The sequence below is a fragment of the Argentina silus genome (assembly GCF_951799395.1).
Source record: "Argentina silus genome assembly, chromosome: X".
NCBI classification, from domain to species: Eukaryota; Metazoa; Chordata; class Actinopteri; order Argentiniformes; family Argentinidae; genus Argentina; species Argentina silus.
The window spans coordinates 29,019,769-29,036,940 of NC_139653.1; the positions used below are offsets into that span (position 1 = coordinate 29,019,769).

At 41.9% G+C, this 17,172-nt stretch overlaps 1 protein-coding gene across 2 annotated transcripts in view; it reads left to right on the plus strand.

Moving 5' to 3' along the window:
- The first annotated feature begins 26 nt into the window (after positions 1-26).
- The window catches only part of axl (AXL receptor tyrosine kinase), a 27,831-nt gene continuing 10,685 nt past the window's right edge, over positions 27-17,172 (plus strand). For both annotated transcript variants that reach the window (XM_083696015.1, XM_083696016.1), the window contains exons 1-7: positions 27-774; positions 3,171-3,378; positions 3,506-3,606; positions 3,849-4,031; positions 9,678-9,758; positions 9,864-9,979; positions 11,686-11,881. In XM_083696015.1, coding sequence (XP_083552141.1) covers positions 609-774; positions 3,171-3,378; positions 3,506-3,606; positions 3,849-4,031; positions 9,678-9,758; positions 9,864-9,979; positions 11,686-11,881 — 1,051 coding nt within the window. In that variant the 5' untranslated portion in view covers positions 27-608. The remainder of the gene's footprint in view (positions 775-3,170; positions 3,379-3,505; positions 3,607-3,848; positions 4,032-9,677; positions 9,759-9,863; positions 9,980-11,685; positions 11,882-17,172) is intronic.

Consider the following 17,172-nt stretch of genomic DNA (forward strand, 5'->3'; position numbering starts at 1 on the left):
ATGAGAAAAAGACAGACACAGGAGGAGGGAGAGAGATTCAGGGGGAGGAGGGGGCGAGAGAATGGAAAGAACTTGCGTTAAGGAATTTGAATCCTGTTTGAAGGGGGAGAGAAGGGAAAGAAAAGGACCAAGTGACTATCCGAGTGAGTCGGCGACTGGTGGGACTAAAGAGAGGGAGAGAACTGTGAACAACAGACCACAGGAAACACTAAGTTTAAAATACTGTGACAGCGCCAATAATACATTTCTAACAACTTGATTGGTGACTGAAACGTTTTGAGACCCTTTTACTGTGGGTTTCACTCGTTGAGTTTAGACAGCGGACCATCCTACTTCTGTGGAAATGTGTGAGAGTATTTTAACTTTGGAATTTTAAAAATGAGCCACTAAAACAGTCTATTCACCAGCGGCATCTCAAGGACTGTATCGAATAGGATTCTGATTCTGTTGTTGAAACAGAAAGAGAGAACCTGGAAAAGAGAGAAGACATGAAGTTGTAGCGTTCATACCTTTGGAAAATCTAAACCACTCAGTCGAAATTAGCCTGTAGTTGCAAAACAAACTTCTCACATTTTTCTGACCAGGGCTGGTGTGAGTGGGATGCGGTGATGCGGACTGGTGCTGTGTACTTTACGTTAAAAGTTAGAACCCTGGATTATTTTAGAGGTGCTCTCCTTAGAGGAACTACAATGGAGAGCGGTTCCAAGTGGTTGGTGCTGTTGATGGCGTTTTTACCTGCGTTGTTGAGATCGGGAGATGCAAGTTCTTTGACAGGTTAGTATGGGACAAAGACAATAATTGCTCCGTCTTTATTTAGTTAGTCACATTAAAAACTATACAAATTACAACAACAACAATAACAACATTTTGTCATTAAATCTGCTAATTTGTTTTTGAAAGGGGAGAACTACCACAACTGGAAACTGCAACATCTGGCCAATTATGGTCTACTCTAAAACACAGCATGAGCTAAAGCTCATATATGTGGTTGTTTTGCGATAGACATATATTTTTTCTTTACATAGTATTATCAGGTGTCTTTTGCAGCAACAACATTGTGAGCTTGCATGCATGCAAACTGTAAGAAAATGTGTCCAAAAATGTTCACAACAATACTCAGGCGTCTATAATGTGTCTATGATATGTGCACTTTGGCAGTTTTTCCCTAAGTCTTGGGAGCAGTGATTATTGTGCATTTATTACACTGCTCTTTATCATAAGTTAATTAAAGAGAGGTTTTAAAGCTGTTTCATGTGTCTAACAATTAAACAAATTTCAGGCATGTGTTTTGAGATCACTTGTATGCCTGACTGGTATGTTTTGGAGGGGCCCCCACCTGTTAGGTCATGTGTTTTGATCATTATGGTTGTCAAAGAGAAGGAGCCATACCTTTATCCTCAGGAGAGATATGATCTGGAGAGAGATGATTGGATATTGATGATTGGTATAATTTACTCAGTCTGATTCTTAACTTCACAGAGGAAGTTTTGCCCTGTGTTGGACTGCCTTTAGGTTGATGCTAGAGTTGTTATTTGGATAGAGATATAAAGGTGCGGGTGGTGTGGTGGGGTTTATGGGGGTGTAGGGGAAGAAATGCAGAATACTTAGGCTTGTGAGTCAGAGCCAGGCGGGTTCAGACCAGTGAAATGATGGATGGGGTAAGGAGCAAGAGTGGAGGAGATAAAGGTGGGAGGGGAGGAGGCATAATGTGCAGTGATGAATCCAGAAGAATGGTATGAAAAGAAGGGTAAAAGGATGGGGGGAGGGAAAGGCTGAGAGGACTTGAGTTATGTGACATGAAGAGCTGGAGAGATAAAGGGAGTGGGAGAGGGAGAAATGTATGTTTTATTTAATATATTTGCAGTATGTTCTTGTCCCTTGACATTTAAGATCTGAGTGTACTATGAAAGAGAGTATCGATAGGAGGAGAGATGGGATGAAAGAAGAGATAAACACAAAGAGCATGGAGACTAGAGGAACAACAGTTAAACTGTTAAAAATTAAGTCACTGGAAAGTCACTGAAGACATAACCATATGCATGCACACACACTCACATGTGTGCACACACACATGTATGCAGAGATATATATATACACATACATATTTGAATATAGAAGTATGAGGGAGAAGTATGCCACATTTGTTTAAAACAAATGACATGAAGACATGACTGGGCAGGTTTCTAAAAGAAGTCAAGCTAAAAAAGCCAAGCTAAAAGATGGAAGAATGATTTAATAATGATGATGATGATGATGATTTAATGCCAAAGATAACATAGAGGCAGATACTTGGTGGACCCCTTCATTTGACAGCAGCCCTGTCGGGGTTAGAGGATAGAGGTTAAAGGTTTGAGGTTGGTCATGAAACAGACTAGGTTGGGTTAGGGTTAGGGTTAGGGTTAGTTTGAGAAAATATTTTGAAGAGGTGAGTTAGTGTGAGGACTGATCAGGAGGATATGTGTTACTTTTTGTTCACAGGACAATGAACACAATGTTTACATTTAAGAAGGTATTTCATCATTTAAACTGAAAAGTGGAATTTGCCATTTACAAAATAATGTGTGGTATTTTCATTCGATAGCGAAAGAGTGAAAAGGAGAAAGAGAAAAGAGAAAATGGGAGATTTTACTTTAGACATTTGCAGATGCCTTGGCAAGGGAGCAGCAAACCTATCTGTCCTGTTAGGGAGGCATTTGAGGAAGTCTGAATGTGTTTAGTGTTTGTGTTCAGTAGCTCCTTGTGCTCCCACACTGTTGGTGCTATATTACAACCAACCCTCCTCTTACAAGGAGCCATTGTTCCAGTATCAGCTCTCTGTCAGGTCAGCTCTTCTATCAGTCAGGGCCATGCATTGGCTGGACTAACCCAGCAGACAGAGCAGGGGATAGACACAGCCTGAGTTACCTACCATTATCATTTCTTACCAAGGCCAAGAATGTCTCCACAGGATACCAAAGAAAGACATATCAAAGCATTGCAAAAAAATAAAAAATTAAGTAGTACTGTCAGATTAGATAGAGCAGAACCTTTTTTCACCATGATTACATATTAGAAATTAGAAGAAAACTACAGCCTTTATTTGCAATCTACCCTTGTTGTGAATGTTGTGTTAAAAAAGGTTGTACATCAAGCTCATCATGTCCTCTGCGTTCTCCCTTTCTGAATCAAAGAGCTGCAGTTTGTCCGGAGCCCAAGCAATGTGACCTCTTCGCTGGGCAAGCCTGTGGCATTGCATTGCACTCTACAGGGCCGCGATTGCGAGGAAGACCCTCCTGATGTGGTATGGAAACGTGACGGCCAACCCTTGGAGTATGCAGACACCAATCAGGTGCAGGTCCCTGTCAGCATAGACAGCTGGATGGTCATTAGCACACTCAGGTAGGTACTGATCTGTCGCTATGTCTGTTCTGACTGGCTTTTTGCTGCCTTGTCTGATATTACTCATTTGCACTACATGGGGAATTAGTTAAAACATGTTTTAAATAGTAATTGTCTGTGCGTACAGGATTGAAAAGGTCCAGCTCTCTGACATGGGGTCCTATCACTGTGCTGTGATCTCTGAGGGCCAGGAGACACTTTCTGTGGAAGGGCACATCCAGTTGGAAGGTGAATGGGTCGCAGTGACCCCCTACACACACACACACACACACACACACACACACACACACACACACACACACACACACACACACACACACACACACACACACACACACAGTATATTTCTCAATATCGCAGTGTGAAAAGCCTCAAGGTCATCTGGACAGAAAAAAAACAACAACAAGTGGAAAATAATTTAAGTGGTGAACACTGCAATTGTTACATGAATCTCCTTCTCTCTGTTTCAGGTCTCCCTCATTTTTCTGTGGAGCCCCAGCACATGTCAGTAGTGGCTAATGTCACCCTCAGCCTGCACTGTGTGGCGCACGGGCCTCCAGAACCAGTATGTGTCATCTGGCTACAGGACGGAGCCCCACTCAACTTCCTGACCGATGCGGTGGCTCTGTCACCCTCTACACTCAACATAACAGGTATGGAGATACACCCATTAGTACCATAACACTGAACACCATAATGTAGCCAACTTAGTTACACTCTTTATTACTAACCATAACACTCCACTTCACTCAACTGTTCAACTTACCCACACTTCCCTTACACACTCAAACAATCAAAAATTAATCAGTAATTGTTTGCCAAATGACCTAAGAATCATTTCTATATTTGTAGGCCTACAAGACAAATATCTTACAGATAGAAAAAACAAAAAAACAAAAACAAACATTTACAGGCATTTGCAATAGTATGCTTGTGTCTCTTTACCTGTAGCCTAGATATATGAATAGAACTATATAGCATACTGTACAGTATGCAACAATGATAGTTTCAAAGTCTCAGAATTAACCAACTAAACACACACACACACACACACACACACACAGACACAGACACACAGCCTCCTCAGAGTGTGCAGGCTGCCTGGCATAATGCCAGTGGAGGGCTCCAATGAAGAGCTGCCCTATGGTTTTGTGGTTGTTGGGCAGAGAGAGAGCTGTGGGTAAAAGAAGGAAATAGGGGGAAGGAGAGGGGCAGAAAGGAGGGAGGGGGGATGAATGAGGAAGATAAAGGAGAGGGGGAAAGAAGAGGAGGCCACTGTTGCTGTTTGAAGGCAAACCACACTGGCCTGACAGATATTTGGTGTGTGTTAAGTCCAGATGTAGGGATGACAGGCTGAAGAGGGTGAGTCACTGAGGGTAGACAGAGAGGTGTGGTGGTGGTGGGGGGGGTTGACTCACTAGAGCAGGTTTGCTGTTGCTGACCAATAGCCTATAACCCGGGTACACTCACAGCCTCGGAATGGGCAGCTGCTCTGGCAAACCTTAGATCTGACCCACCACAAAAACAAATATTCATTCATATATAGGTCCATAAAGAGATATGGTACAGTACCCGATTCAACCCATAAGGAGCCACAGCAGAGATTCCCACTTCTTCAAATGCACCAATCCACAGTAACCCCAGCCAAACTCCCCCACAGAAAACATTTCTGTGGCGCTCTGTCAGTAATCATATGTAAAACCTTAGATAAGAACATGTGCCACCGGCAGTCACAGTGCTAGAGAATGGAAGAAAACAAGTTGTTAGGCCAAACAAACTGGATCATGGAAGCCTGCTTCACTTAAAAAAAACATATAAATTATTATTAATATAGTTAATGCATCGTTTTTTGATCGGACCAGTCCAAAGCATGGGCGAAGTAGGCGATCGCTTATGGCCCCCAAATTCAATTATTTATTGTTGTATTATTTTCTAGTTATTATTTTTGCCATGTATGAGCCACGAATTCGGGCTGCTTATTGCTTCAGCGCAAGCTGTTGGTGCGACTAGCAGCACAGCGAATGGAATTTGAAAGCCGTGACAGCGGAGCAAGCAGAACTTTGATAATTCAAAGTTAGGAATCTCAGAATTAGTTTAGACTTGTATAGAAGGCAAGATGACCCTATTAACAAAACTACAGATTTCATACTTTGTATCTCAACTAGCTTACAGCTGCGTTAGTGCTGTTTAACGCAAGATAGACACTGGCTGGCGGAGGTCTGACTGAGGTACAGGGGCAGTATTGTATTTTAGGAAAGGCAGAAGTGCAAGTTATTTCATCATTAGGCTCCAATTAGCCTCTTTTTACAGGCGATGTATCTCCGACACAACGCCTGTTATCTTTATATTGACATTCTGAGGTGGAGACCCAAATAAAAGATCCAATGTGATTGGATCTTCCTCGAAACACAGAACAACATTCTATTGAGCCTGTGAAGGCTCCTCCCTCACCCGCCAGCGAACATTTTAAGGTCGATTGTTGTTGAGATCACGTCCATCTCCGACAGCAAGGACCAGCAGATAATGTGCCCAAAGTAAAAGTTTGCTGACCCTTGAGGTCGTTGAAAAGACGTCTTTTTGAGGTTGTTGTTTCAACGGTCACATTTTAAACCCATTTCAACATGCTATATTAATGACACTTTAATACAATTCTCCCTTTCTACTATCTTTACCTTTATTTTTATATCATCTTATATACTACCACTATACTTCTCTGTACTCCACCATACACATTTTTATCAACACATAATTAAGAATACACAGTCAATCCTCAAATCAATCCCAACTCAAGTTGTTATTGAAACAATAACATGATTTTAATAACGTTTTAGACCAATGTCCTTCTGAAATTGATGGATCTGCGAACTATCAAAACCTGCGGATCAAACAAGCAGCAAGTTTTAGCAGCACGAAGATGACATCGCCATAGAAACATAATTTTGTAAAGGCAAACAAATATGTTATGTATCTGCTCCACGCACATCACATGCTTTGATTAGGATTTCACCAAGTATATGCACGGTCAAATTTCAATCAAATAATATGTTGTCCGATTTTGGTTATGGGACATAACATACAGTAGTTGCTTATCTAGCTTAACCTAGCTTTGATTTTACAACGCCACACGCCATACTTTGTGACTATCATTACTCCAGCTGGATTTAGTTTTGGCTATCCAGTGAGCGAGAGTGCTAAATGGTAGTGTACTAATAAGACCGTCTTTACTAACATAGAATGTATAATTATGTTTCCAGCACTCCATCAGATCAAACAATTCCCCTTATTTGCACAGAAAATAGTTAGACAATCTAATAGTGTACCTCTTTTGTGTGTTCTAATGTGAAAGATGCACGTCACGTGTTCAGTTCTTAACAACACACTTCAGCAAAGTAGTGCCACCTGACAGGAAGTGGTAGTGCGCCAAGAACGTTGATAAGTAGGTCCCACTAGACATGTCCATTAAATACCTTTAAACCGTTTTTGGGGAACATTTATTTATCTAATTGCAGCATCTATCTCAATACACATTAGGTTTCAGGTCAAACATGGCCGATGTTTAAATAGCAGGATTTTCATTAAAGCCACAGTCTTGTCATTTTCCAAGTAATTTTAAAGAATGTATACTGTATAGGCCTACCCCTGGATAGCCTATCGATAAATATGACTTGTAATGACTATTATTCAATGTGTAGATGAATATGTAATGGCATGGTTTTGCACGCAATAAAGTAGGTTGATTAGGACTCTGACATCCGTCATGTTATTCTCTGAAATCTTAATTTTTGCAATGCACTCATCCACATCTCTGATGTTAAAAATGCAGTGATTATAAATAAGCAAGTAGGCTACAGCTTAAACTCTTCTGGGAAAATATAAAACAGCTGTTATGAATGTGATGTGTGAGACATAGCAAGTAGTCTTGCGTAACCGTAGCTTCAAATTGTGTAGTTCACACGCCTCTTTTGGGGGTCTGGGGAATTTTAGATTAGCAGATCTGGCTTTGATTGAACTGGACAGTGATGCGAGAATGTGTTCACAATTTCATGGGATGTTACATTCCAATAACCCTCCCCCCACATGCCTGTAGAATGGTTGTTTGTTGTTATGTGCCTCGTCTTTTCCGGTAGGACTATTGTTGCCTATGCTAGTTTGCAACATTGAAGAAAATGGAAGATAACCTGAAGGAAAAACTGAATTCTGTTTTTTCGGGGCTCTGCCCAAGCAAGGTATTTGATTAGTTTAACGTCTTGCGAGACGTCACTCATTTCAAACGGGATTCCACCCCTTTGTAGCTACTTTCTTCATAGGTATTTCCCAGGCTTTCCCAAATAGCAAAGCCTGGTCTCAACGAGGTTATGTAGCAAGCAACCAGTGTATTTCCCAAACCTACTCATATTCTTTCAATAAATCTCGTTTAATGGATTGAGAAACGTTTATTAAGCTGACTCATCATATAGGCTTACATAAACCAACACGGCGACAAATCCACATGTCTTCCACCTTTTGAATTAATTGCTAACCATTCCTGTTGTTGAACGAACTACGTTGTGTCAAGTTAAGACATCCGAAATTCCAAGTAAACCAGGCTGATCTTGTAGGCTACACCTTTATTAGGCTATGTTTATTAGCCACTTAATTCAAATTACATTTCCAATTTGCATCAAATTGAACATTTCTTGATCAGATGTGTGTGTACGGAATGATATTAAGCATGGTGCACACTCAGGCTGCTACTGTACATGGTTGAGCATGAAACACTTGTTCAGCTACAAACAGGGCACATTACAAGCTTTGATCCTTCCGCACGTGAACTAGATCTACTTGGACAGGTGTCAGACATCGAATTGAGCAAACACCGCAACATACTCGGTTTAAATAATGTCGAGGCTAATCTCTTTTTTGCAAATGCGATAAATTGTTACCAGGGCAGTGAGTTATAGGCCATTACCGATAGTTCTATTCCGAGGAACTTTCCGCAATTTAGCCGCTAACATGCTAGCAACGTTGCAAGTGACCCAATATAAGTATTTAATAATAATGTTCATGTTTATCCATCTAAGCTGGATATTCGTACACTCGATACACTTTTATACTGTTTGTTTTTTTCGCTCGCTCGGCTCACTTTTCTGAAACGAAATCTGTTACACAGTTAATCAGGTTTCTATGGCCTTAGTTGTTGTTTTTTTTCTGTTTTTTTCTTGCTCGACTATTTTAAACTCTTAAACACAAGCACTAAAAAACAACTCGCTTGGGCATACAAGTGCACTTTGACATTCTGAGACAAACGTGTTGGTAGCTTTCAGCACACATGACTTTCACCCAGTGAGTGTTGATGTGCGGTGTGTTGTCTTGAAGTTTGCTGATGAAGAGGAATCCGAGATATTGGAGAAGGAAGGAAAGTGGAGGAGAGTGGCGCAACCGTGTGTTGTTCAAATGTGCAGTTCATTCACCCACAGAGTCAGTGGTCAGACCCCATCCCTCCCTCCATCTCACATGGCTCGAAGCCCCTATCCTCTTTCCAGCCACCACACAATGGTGGCATGGTCGCATCAGCACAACGCATCACATTGTGTGCTTCACAGTTTGTGCATGCATGTGTGTGTGGCAGTGTTGTGCCTTCAGAAGATGTTTATGTGATTGAGTGTGTTTATGTGTAACTTACATTAATGTCATGTGTCTCTGTGTGTGCGTGTGTGTCACTCTTGTAAGTGTGAATACCCTCAGAAAGCAGAAACAGGAGTGTGTAGCTCAGCTCTTTCTAGACCTGATTCACATATATCAGCTTGACCGCTTCCTTTTCCCAGCTAGGTCGATCTCACTCAGATGCACTCTTGTATAAACAAAAACACATTCTACAGAACAATTTTTTATCCCCCTGGAGTCTGGTTCCTCTCAAGGTTTCTTCCTCCCTGGGAGTTTTTCCTTGCCACTGTGCCCTATATTTTTCTCCCTCTGGGGAGTTTTTTGCTTGGCTTGTTTTTTGGGGGTCTATGGTTTGGTATTAGATCATATTGTTTGTATTGTATTTATTGTTTATATTGTTTAGTATTGTTTTTGTTGTGAAGCACTGCAACATTTGTCTATGTAAAAAGTGCTATACAAATAAATATGATTGATTAATCACTTTTTATAGATATATCGCATAGCCTTCTGGAATCTTGAACCTTGACTAAATCCTGAGTCCTGAATTCTGAACTTTCTCCTCCTCACACCATAGACTGTTAAACTGGGATTCTCTTTTTGTATAACGCCTGTAGTTCTGTTTTCATACCTCTGTGTCGGTTGGTTTCTCTATCCAGGTTTGAATAGGACCAGCACCTTCTCTTGTGAGGCCCACAACCGCAAAGGCGTGGCCACCTCAGGCTCCGGCACAGTCACTGGTAGGTGTCAGCCGAAAGGTGAGAAAACCAGACAGGCTGAACTGACCTGAATATGCCTGTTTGTAAACCTCTATGTCCCCCCAACCCCCTTCTCCCGCTCTATAGTCCTCCCATCCCAGCCTCAGAAGTTGAAGGCTGTAGATGTGACCAACTCCAGCCTGCGTCTGTCCTGGCTGCCTGGCTTTGGAGGGGCCTACCCCATAACCCTCTGCACCGTCCAGGTACAGTAAGACAAGACAGGGAAGAAAACTTAAATGCCACAACTGGCTGAAAAAAAGTGGCACATGTGCATTAAGTGTTTGATAGACACTAAAGTTTGTGTTGATCACGACCTTACCTTCTGTCAAACTGATTTTAGAGAAAAGAGCTCTCTTCTCTTTCTTCCTCTAACTCGTCCACCACTCCTCCCTCACTTCAATCATGTAGCAGAGTGGATTAGGTTTCACTCTGGGAAAGTGGCCTCTTGTACTAATCTCATGTAGCACCACTCCCTCCCTCCCTCTGTCCTATTATGCTGAGGCCGTTACAGCACGTACTGTAGTAGAGTGGAGGAACATTCTCTCCTGTAGCAAAGAGCAGAGCACCACCCCTAAACGTCTGGTTCTAATAAAGCCGCCCCTGCTGCACCCCTCTCTGCCTGTACCCCATGCTGCTACCCCCAGCTCCCCCACAGGGGAACAGCCAAGGGGCCAGCTACAGCAGAATGGGGAGAAATTTGAATTTAACGGCTCATTGTGTGGTAAACAGAAACATGAAAAAGCTACAGTGCAGAGGAATGAAAGACATTTATACTTGAAACAGAGAAATAAAGTAAGAACAGGAAAGAGTGAAACACAATGAAACAGATATACTGTAGAAAGAAAGAAAGGGAGGGAGGAAGGGAGAGAAAGACAGCCACACAAAACGGAAAAGGGCACTAACAGGTCTTGGAGGACTAAGACATGAGAGGGGAATTCTCTAGCAGTGTGACTCAGGAGTAAGCTGTGGAATTAGATTAGCTAGGCTTGTTTACTGGGCAGATTCTGATTCACTGAGTCAGGCATGACTCCTCACTCACTCACTCACACACACACACACACACACACACACACACACACACACACACACACACACACATACATACACATACACAAACCCCCCATGAACATTCCATTGTAACACCACCTCACCCATGACACAGCGCCTGGCAACCTGCTCCTCCACAAATCAGGCTTCTCAATCATCTCAGTTTCTACTATTATTGTGTAGGCATACATACCATCAGTCCATACATTCATACCTTGTCTGTACAACCAACCCTCCATTCATTCTTTCATTCCTCTGTTCCCCATAATGTTGTGTTTTTTACTGTATAGTGCAGTGCTCAACAACAAGCCCACCCTGTAGCACGCAGCTCTTTACCTCCAGTAGTGCAGTGCTGTAGTGAGTAACATAGTAGAGAACAATAGGGCAGACTGGAGGCTTTCATGTGGTTTATGATCTAAACAACTGAGCTCTTTTCACCCTTGTGTTCCTTCCGTTTAATAGTGTTAATAGAGGCTTTGCCGAGGCAGCATGTTCCTTCTCAGTGATGCTTTGTTGATTAGTGCTGTTTTCTGTACACCTCACTGAGCTACACTGCAGATGAGGTTTCAGGAATTGAAGAAGTTACGCACACACACACACACACACACACACACACACACACACACACTACCCTAAACCCAAAGGGAAGAGAGTGAGGTTAAAGACATAAAGAAGAGGAAGCGTGACAGATTGCTTCCCTTTAAGGATAAACCGAAACTTACTTATGCATATCAAATCTACATTCATTGTGCAATATGAATATCTCTTAGATCCAAAACCCTTATCCACATGATAACAGCTCTGACTAAGCGTTACATTAGAGATTCTAATGTAGGCATTTGTTGTTATCTCAATGTTCCAGGCCAAGCATTTAGGAGAGTACTCCAGTATGGGGCCTGATTACATGATCCACAACCAGAACATCAACGTCCCACCAGCCAGTCACCTAATCTCAAACCTGGAGCCACACAGCTCCTATGCTGTGAGGGTGGCCTGCCACAGCAGTCAGGGTGTCTCAGCCTGGACCCCCTGGGTGGAGCTCCAGACCAGCGAAGGAGGTAAGACCACTATGGAACACAGGGAGGATTGATGTTTATTCTTTCCCTCATGAACTGGTCTGTAGGATAACCTATTCTGAATTGGTCAGGGCAGGGGTTTAGTAATCTGACCTTTGGCACAGGTCCAAGTCCAAACTACCTGCGGCTGTGTTGACTAGATACAGTAACCTGCTAGCTCTAGAGGTAGTTCTTGACACTGTTGTGTCTGCTCTATGCTGAACTATGGGCTCAGGAAGGCTGAAGTCTGTCTGTAGTCTGTATCATTCTCTCTAAGTGGGTCAAGGCAAGCAGGCAGGCAAGCAGGGATGGTATGTTCATCAGGGCAGAGTCTCAGGCTGGGTAAGCAAGTTACAAGAAAGGGCCCACCCCTGTGCGCCCTCAAAATGGGCTGTTTACTAAGAATGAATGGAAGACAGTTACTGAACTACTTTGAGTTTACAAATGAACGTAAACTGTGGAGGTAGAGAAGGGAGGGAATGAGTAGATCGAGACACAAAGAAGAGAGAGAGACAGAGAGGCCAGAGTAATTATTTGGCTGAATGCTGACCTCATCCCATCCTCATATTGACCCACACTGAGAGAGAGGGACTGAGAGTAAAAGTAAAATGCAAGTAAAGCCCAATGAGTCCCACTTTTTTAGGTCAAAAACAGCTCCCCATTCTGACATGTGCCCCCGTTGACTGGAGCCTGTCACATATGGATCCATATAAGGAGAACCTGAACCTACAGTAAGCCTGTAAATTGTGGAGGTAGAGAAGGGAGGGAATGAGTAGATCGAGATTGAGAGACCGAGACAGAGACAGAGAGAGAGAGAGAGAGAGAGAGAGAGAGAGAGAGAGAGAGAGATAGTAATTTCTCAAGAATAGCTTTGGTTAGGCTATTGGTACTCTCATGGCTGTAATGTTAGGGCTATGTTTCAGTTTGAACTGAGGTGGGTTTTTCCTGCCAACTCATGGGGTCTGCATCCAGGGATGATGGGAATAAACAAGGGTACATTAAGCAGAGAGATATGCCATGGGAGAGATGGAGGGGGCTTTCCATGATGGAAGTTGCTTACAGTAAGAAGACATTACATAATAGCATTTCTAATAAACAAAAGGAGGGAGCAGAAGTAACTTGGTTAATAAGGGCATGGTAATGGAGAAGAGAGAAGTGGTTTTGGACACTTTTTACTGTTTTGTCTTGAAGGAATGTTTCTGTTCTTAATTCGTCCAAGCTCTCACTCTCTTATTTTGTATTTCCAGTGGAAAAAATCTTTCCCCCACTTAAATGCTATCATTTTGTGGCAAATATCAAGACTGATTTAGACAGTATTCTTTCATTCTTATTTTGGCAGGTCCCATTGCATTTCTTCCCAGTTTGAATACAGTCAAATGGTGAGAAAAAGAGAGATGATAAGAGCAGGAATCAAGTCACAGATATCTAAGGTCAGTGAGAAGGAGATAGAGAGATAAAGAAAGAGAAAGAGAGAGGTAGAGGTAGAGCAGGAGAAAGTGAAGACGGCTGAGCGATACTTTCCATGTGTTTTATTGTGGTCTCAGAAGACTTTGACAAATTCCCTGGAGGTTTCATTTGCAAAGTTCTCTAATTCTTTTACCTTGGTGACCACATGTACCCAGTGTGTGTGTATGTGTAGCATTAGTCTTCAGAGTTAACTTAAAGATAACTTGTTTCTTCTCCTTATCTCAAGGTCTTACTACTGCTACATCCCTCTACCCCAGTGCTCTATTTTGCCCTCTATTTCCCTCTTCCTCTCTCCCTCTTTCCCTCTCTCTCTGGTACTCAAAGCAGTTCCCAAATACTACTCCGGAATGTATTTCCTGCATCTCCAAACAAGCATAACTCGTTCTTTCTCTCATTCCTGTCTTTCATGCAAGTCCCCTCCTCCTTCCTCTATGTTCCCTTGTCTTTGACCCCAGATGACCTGTGATTTTACTTTCTAGAAAAAAGAGGGATGAAATACAGCCAGTCACTGTGGGAAAAATTAAGAGAGAGAGAGAGAGAGATGGTGGGAGTAAGAGAGGGATGGAATAGCAGGAAAAGGGGAGGGGAGGGGATGGGGGTGCCTTGAAAAAACATGCATCTTGCTATTTTCCCAAAGCCCACTTGTCCCCTAGGAATGAGAGAGAAAGAGGGAGAGGAAAGAGAACCCTAACCCATAACTGCAATTAGATTTTTAATGCAGTGTCTTTCTTTAATAATAATAATGATAATAATAATAATAATAACAATAATAATAATAATAATAATAATTATTATTATTATTATAGATGCAACCAGTGATTAACAGAGTCTAAGCCTCATGGCAAGGTCACGGGATCAAATGGCTGTCTGAGAATAGTCAAGGGAGAGCCTTGGAGATGTCTACCAGGTTTATAGTGATAGGGCGTGAATGATTGGCGTAAATACGTAAATGCTCTTTTGCATCTGTAGATTAAAGGGTAGGGTAAAGGGTTGTTAATATTATTAACGAATCATTTAAGTTATTGATTAGCATATTGCGGAAACATATTAGCATATTGCGGACCAAATCTGAATTTAATCTCCAAACCCAAAATAGTGTAGATGTAGACATGAACAACAGCACTACAACTTGGCTGTCAACTGTTTTCATGGCGTATTTTCATCATAAGCTAGAGCCTAAGTAATACAATACCCAAGGCAGGATCGCCACCTACTGGACTTTTCAATTATCGCAGGAAAGTCACTTAGTAAGTTGCATGTAGCATTAACCAATCGGTTAGGATCCATAACATAACATAAACATAATAAAGTATTGAATTTGTACTTGGTCAACAGGCTAACTTGTCTGTTTGTTTTGTATGATTGAACATCTCACAATCATTTGGACTTTTCAACAAATAAATGTAGCCAATGTCTGTTCAAGGCAGAGGCTTGGACTTGCAAACCAGGTTTTATGGGGTAAACCATTTTTTTGTTATCAGCATTTACATGATTAGCTATACTCTAACAGTCCCACCATTTAGTTATGGGTGGATTTGCATTCAATTTTCCAGTCAGCAAATGACAGCAGGACACAATCTCACCTCACATTTGATGATGGACGAAAGACCGTTGAAAACCACTCAATGAAACACGCAGGCTGCATTAGTGGAAACTTCCGGTTCACATTTATCAAAATAAAAGGCCCACTTTTTACATCACTTTCCTATTCACAATTGAATCCAAAATGACATTTTAGTGTATTTATTTAGACGAGGGAAGTATTGTATGAAAAAGCTACTTTTGTGGTTGTGGTTGTTGAGGTTGGATCCCCAGGGAAGGAGGTGGGGGGTATGGGAGCACAGTGATGGCTGTGATGAGAGACAAACCAGAGCTATCCTATAGGCTCTCCCTAAAGGTGTACATACATGCCATATGTCTGTCTTCTGAGTCAACCCTGTTAAAATACCCCCTTAATCAATAAAGTTTTTATTTATTTATTTTTTTAAAAAGGTTGTTGTTCTTTTACCTAGAAATCAGAAGTCCCGCAAACATAAACCACTGCTGAGAGGCATGGACCGGAATGCCCAAGTTTTCATAGTGATGGGGCATACTACACAATATTGTGACTGCACTGGGTTATGCTATGCTGTCACGTCTCTCCTCCCTTTCCTATCTGTCTTCACTATCGCTATCAAACCCCCATAAAAATGGTTGGACTGCCCACTTCTAAAAAATGAAATATTTTATAGTGATAGGGTAGACCGTCTTTGTTTATCAGCATTTACGTGATTCAAACACCTTCACAACCCCAACATTTAGATCACCTTGGGTGGATTGGCATCAAATGTTATGTTCCTTACAGAGGTCTTATGTATGTTCCTTACAGAGGTCTAGACATGCGTTCCAAGTTTCACAATGATAGTGCCAACAGTCTTTGATTTATAGGCATTTATATAATAGACCACATCCACAAGCCCAACAGTATGGCCAATCAAGACCATGTTTAAGATATTGGCTAAGACTGTACCCCAGGGCATGTGTACGAAATTTCACATTTATATTTGGTGAATGACATCAAAAGATATCAAAATATGGCTTGTATGGCGCCCCCCTTTAGTTGATTTGCATATGGCTTCAGAGGTATGACCCTGGGAGCCTAATGGACCTGTAAACCAAGTTTCATAATGATAGGATTAATTGACTTTGACCTATAGCCATTTATGTGAGAGGCCACGTCCCCTGGGCAATTCATTGATTAATAGCGGCCCTGTTGTTTGTTCAAATGGTAAACAAAATGGATCCTGTGAGCACCTCAGTCCATTGACGCTGCATACCAAGTTTGGTGCAGATAGGTCAAAACAGTTTTTCACAAAATTCTAAATGGTGGAAAATCCTTCATAGCGGACCTTGATGGTCCTAGCGGTTTTTATGTTAACCCTATATCATGATGAGAAGGACCTATGTACCAAATTTGGTGACTCTAGGTAAAGGGTGTGAGAGATATGGCCTTACAAAGTTGGCTATTTCAAACACTTGTTATACCGCCCCCATTAGACCAATCTGGGTAATATTACATTTGGGGATAGTGGTCATCACTTCCTATCATTTGCTATTTTTCAAGTCTCTAGCATGAAGCATCTCACGGGAAATTGAGGGATGGCATCTTCACAATAATAATAACAAAACCCCTAACAATAACAATAGGGTTCTACACCCTACAAGCTTAGACCCCTAATTTTAATTGATTGCATTTATAAAGATACCCCCCAAAAAGAGATTTACCTATAGAATCTTTGAATAGCCCTAGAGGAAGATTATTTTCTTCAACCAATGGATAATATCTATTGTGTTCCCACTGTTCCCACTTCCCAATCATGTTGAGCGGGAGGCAGAGAGAGAGAAAGAGAGATGGAGGGGCATAGGCGGAGGCGTAGTGGAGTAGCTGACATGGAGGGTGTTTTTGTTGCCGCTGGCAGTCAGAGCTAGGGCCACATGTGGAAACAATCTGCCGCCAAACGCTTCCTGATAACATCATCTATGTGCTGGGCCATGTTTCCCCAACTCACAGAGACTGTGTGTCTGTGTCTGTGTCTGTGTCTGTGTGTGTGTGTGTGTGTGTGTGTGTGTGTGTGTGTGTGTGTGTGTGTGTGTGTGTGTGTGTGTGTGTGTGTGTGTGTGTGTGTGTGTGAATGCGTGTGTGTGCATTTGTGTGTGTGTGTGCATTTGTGTTTGTGTGTTTTGTAAGCATGTGGAAAGCGCGAGAAGCAGAGACAAAGAGAGCCTTAACTCCAACAGCAACAAAGGAAATAAGCACTGTCGTCTCCTTGTGAGAGATCTTGGATGTC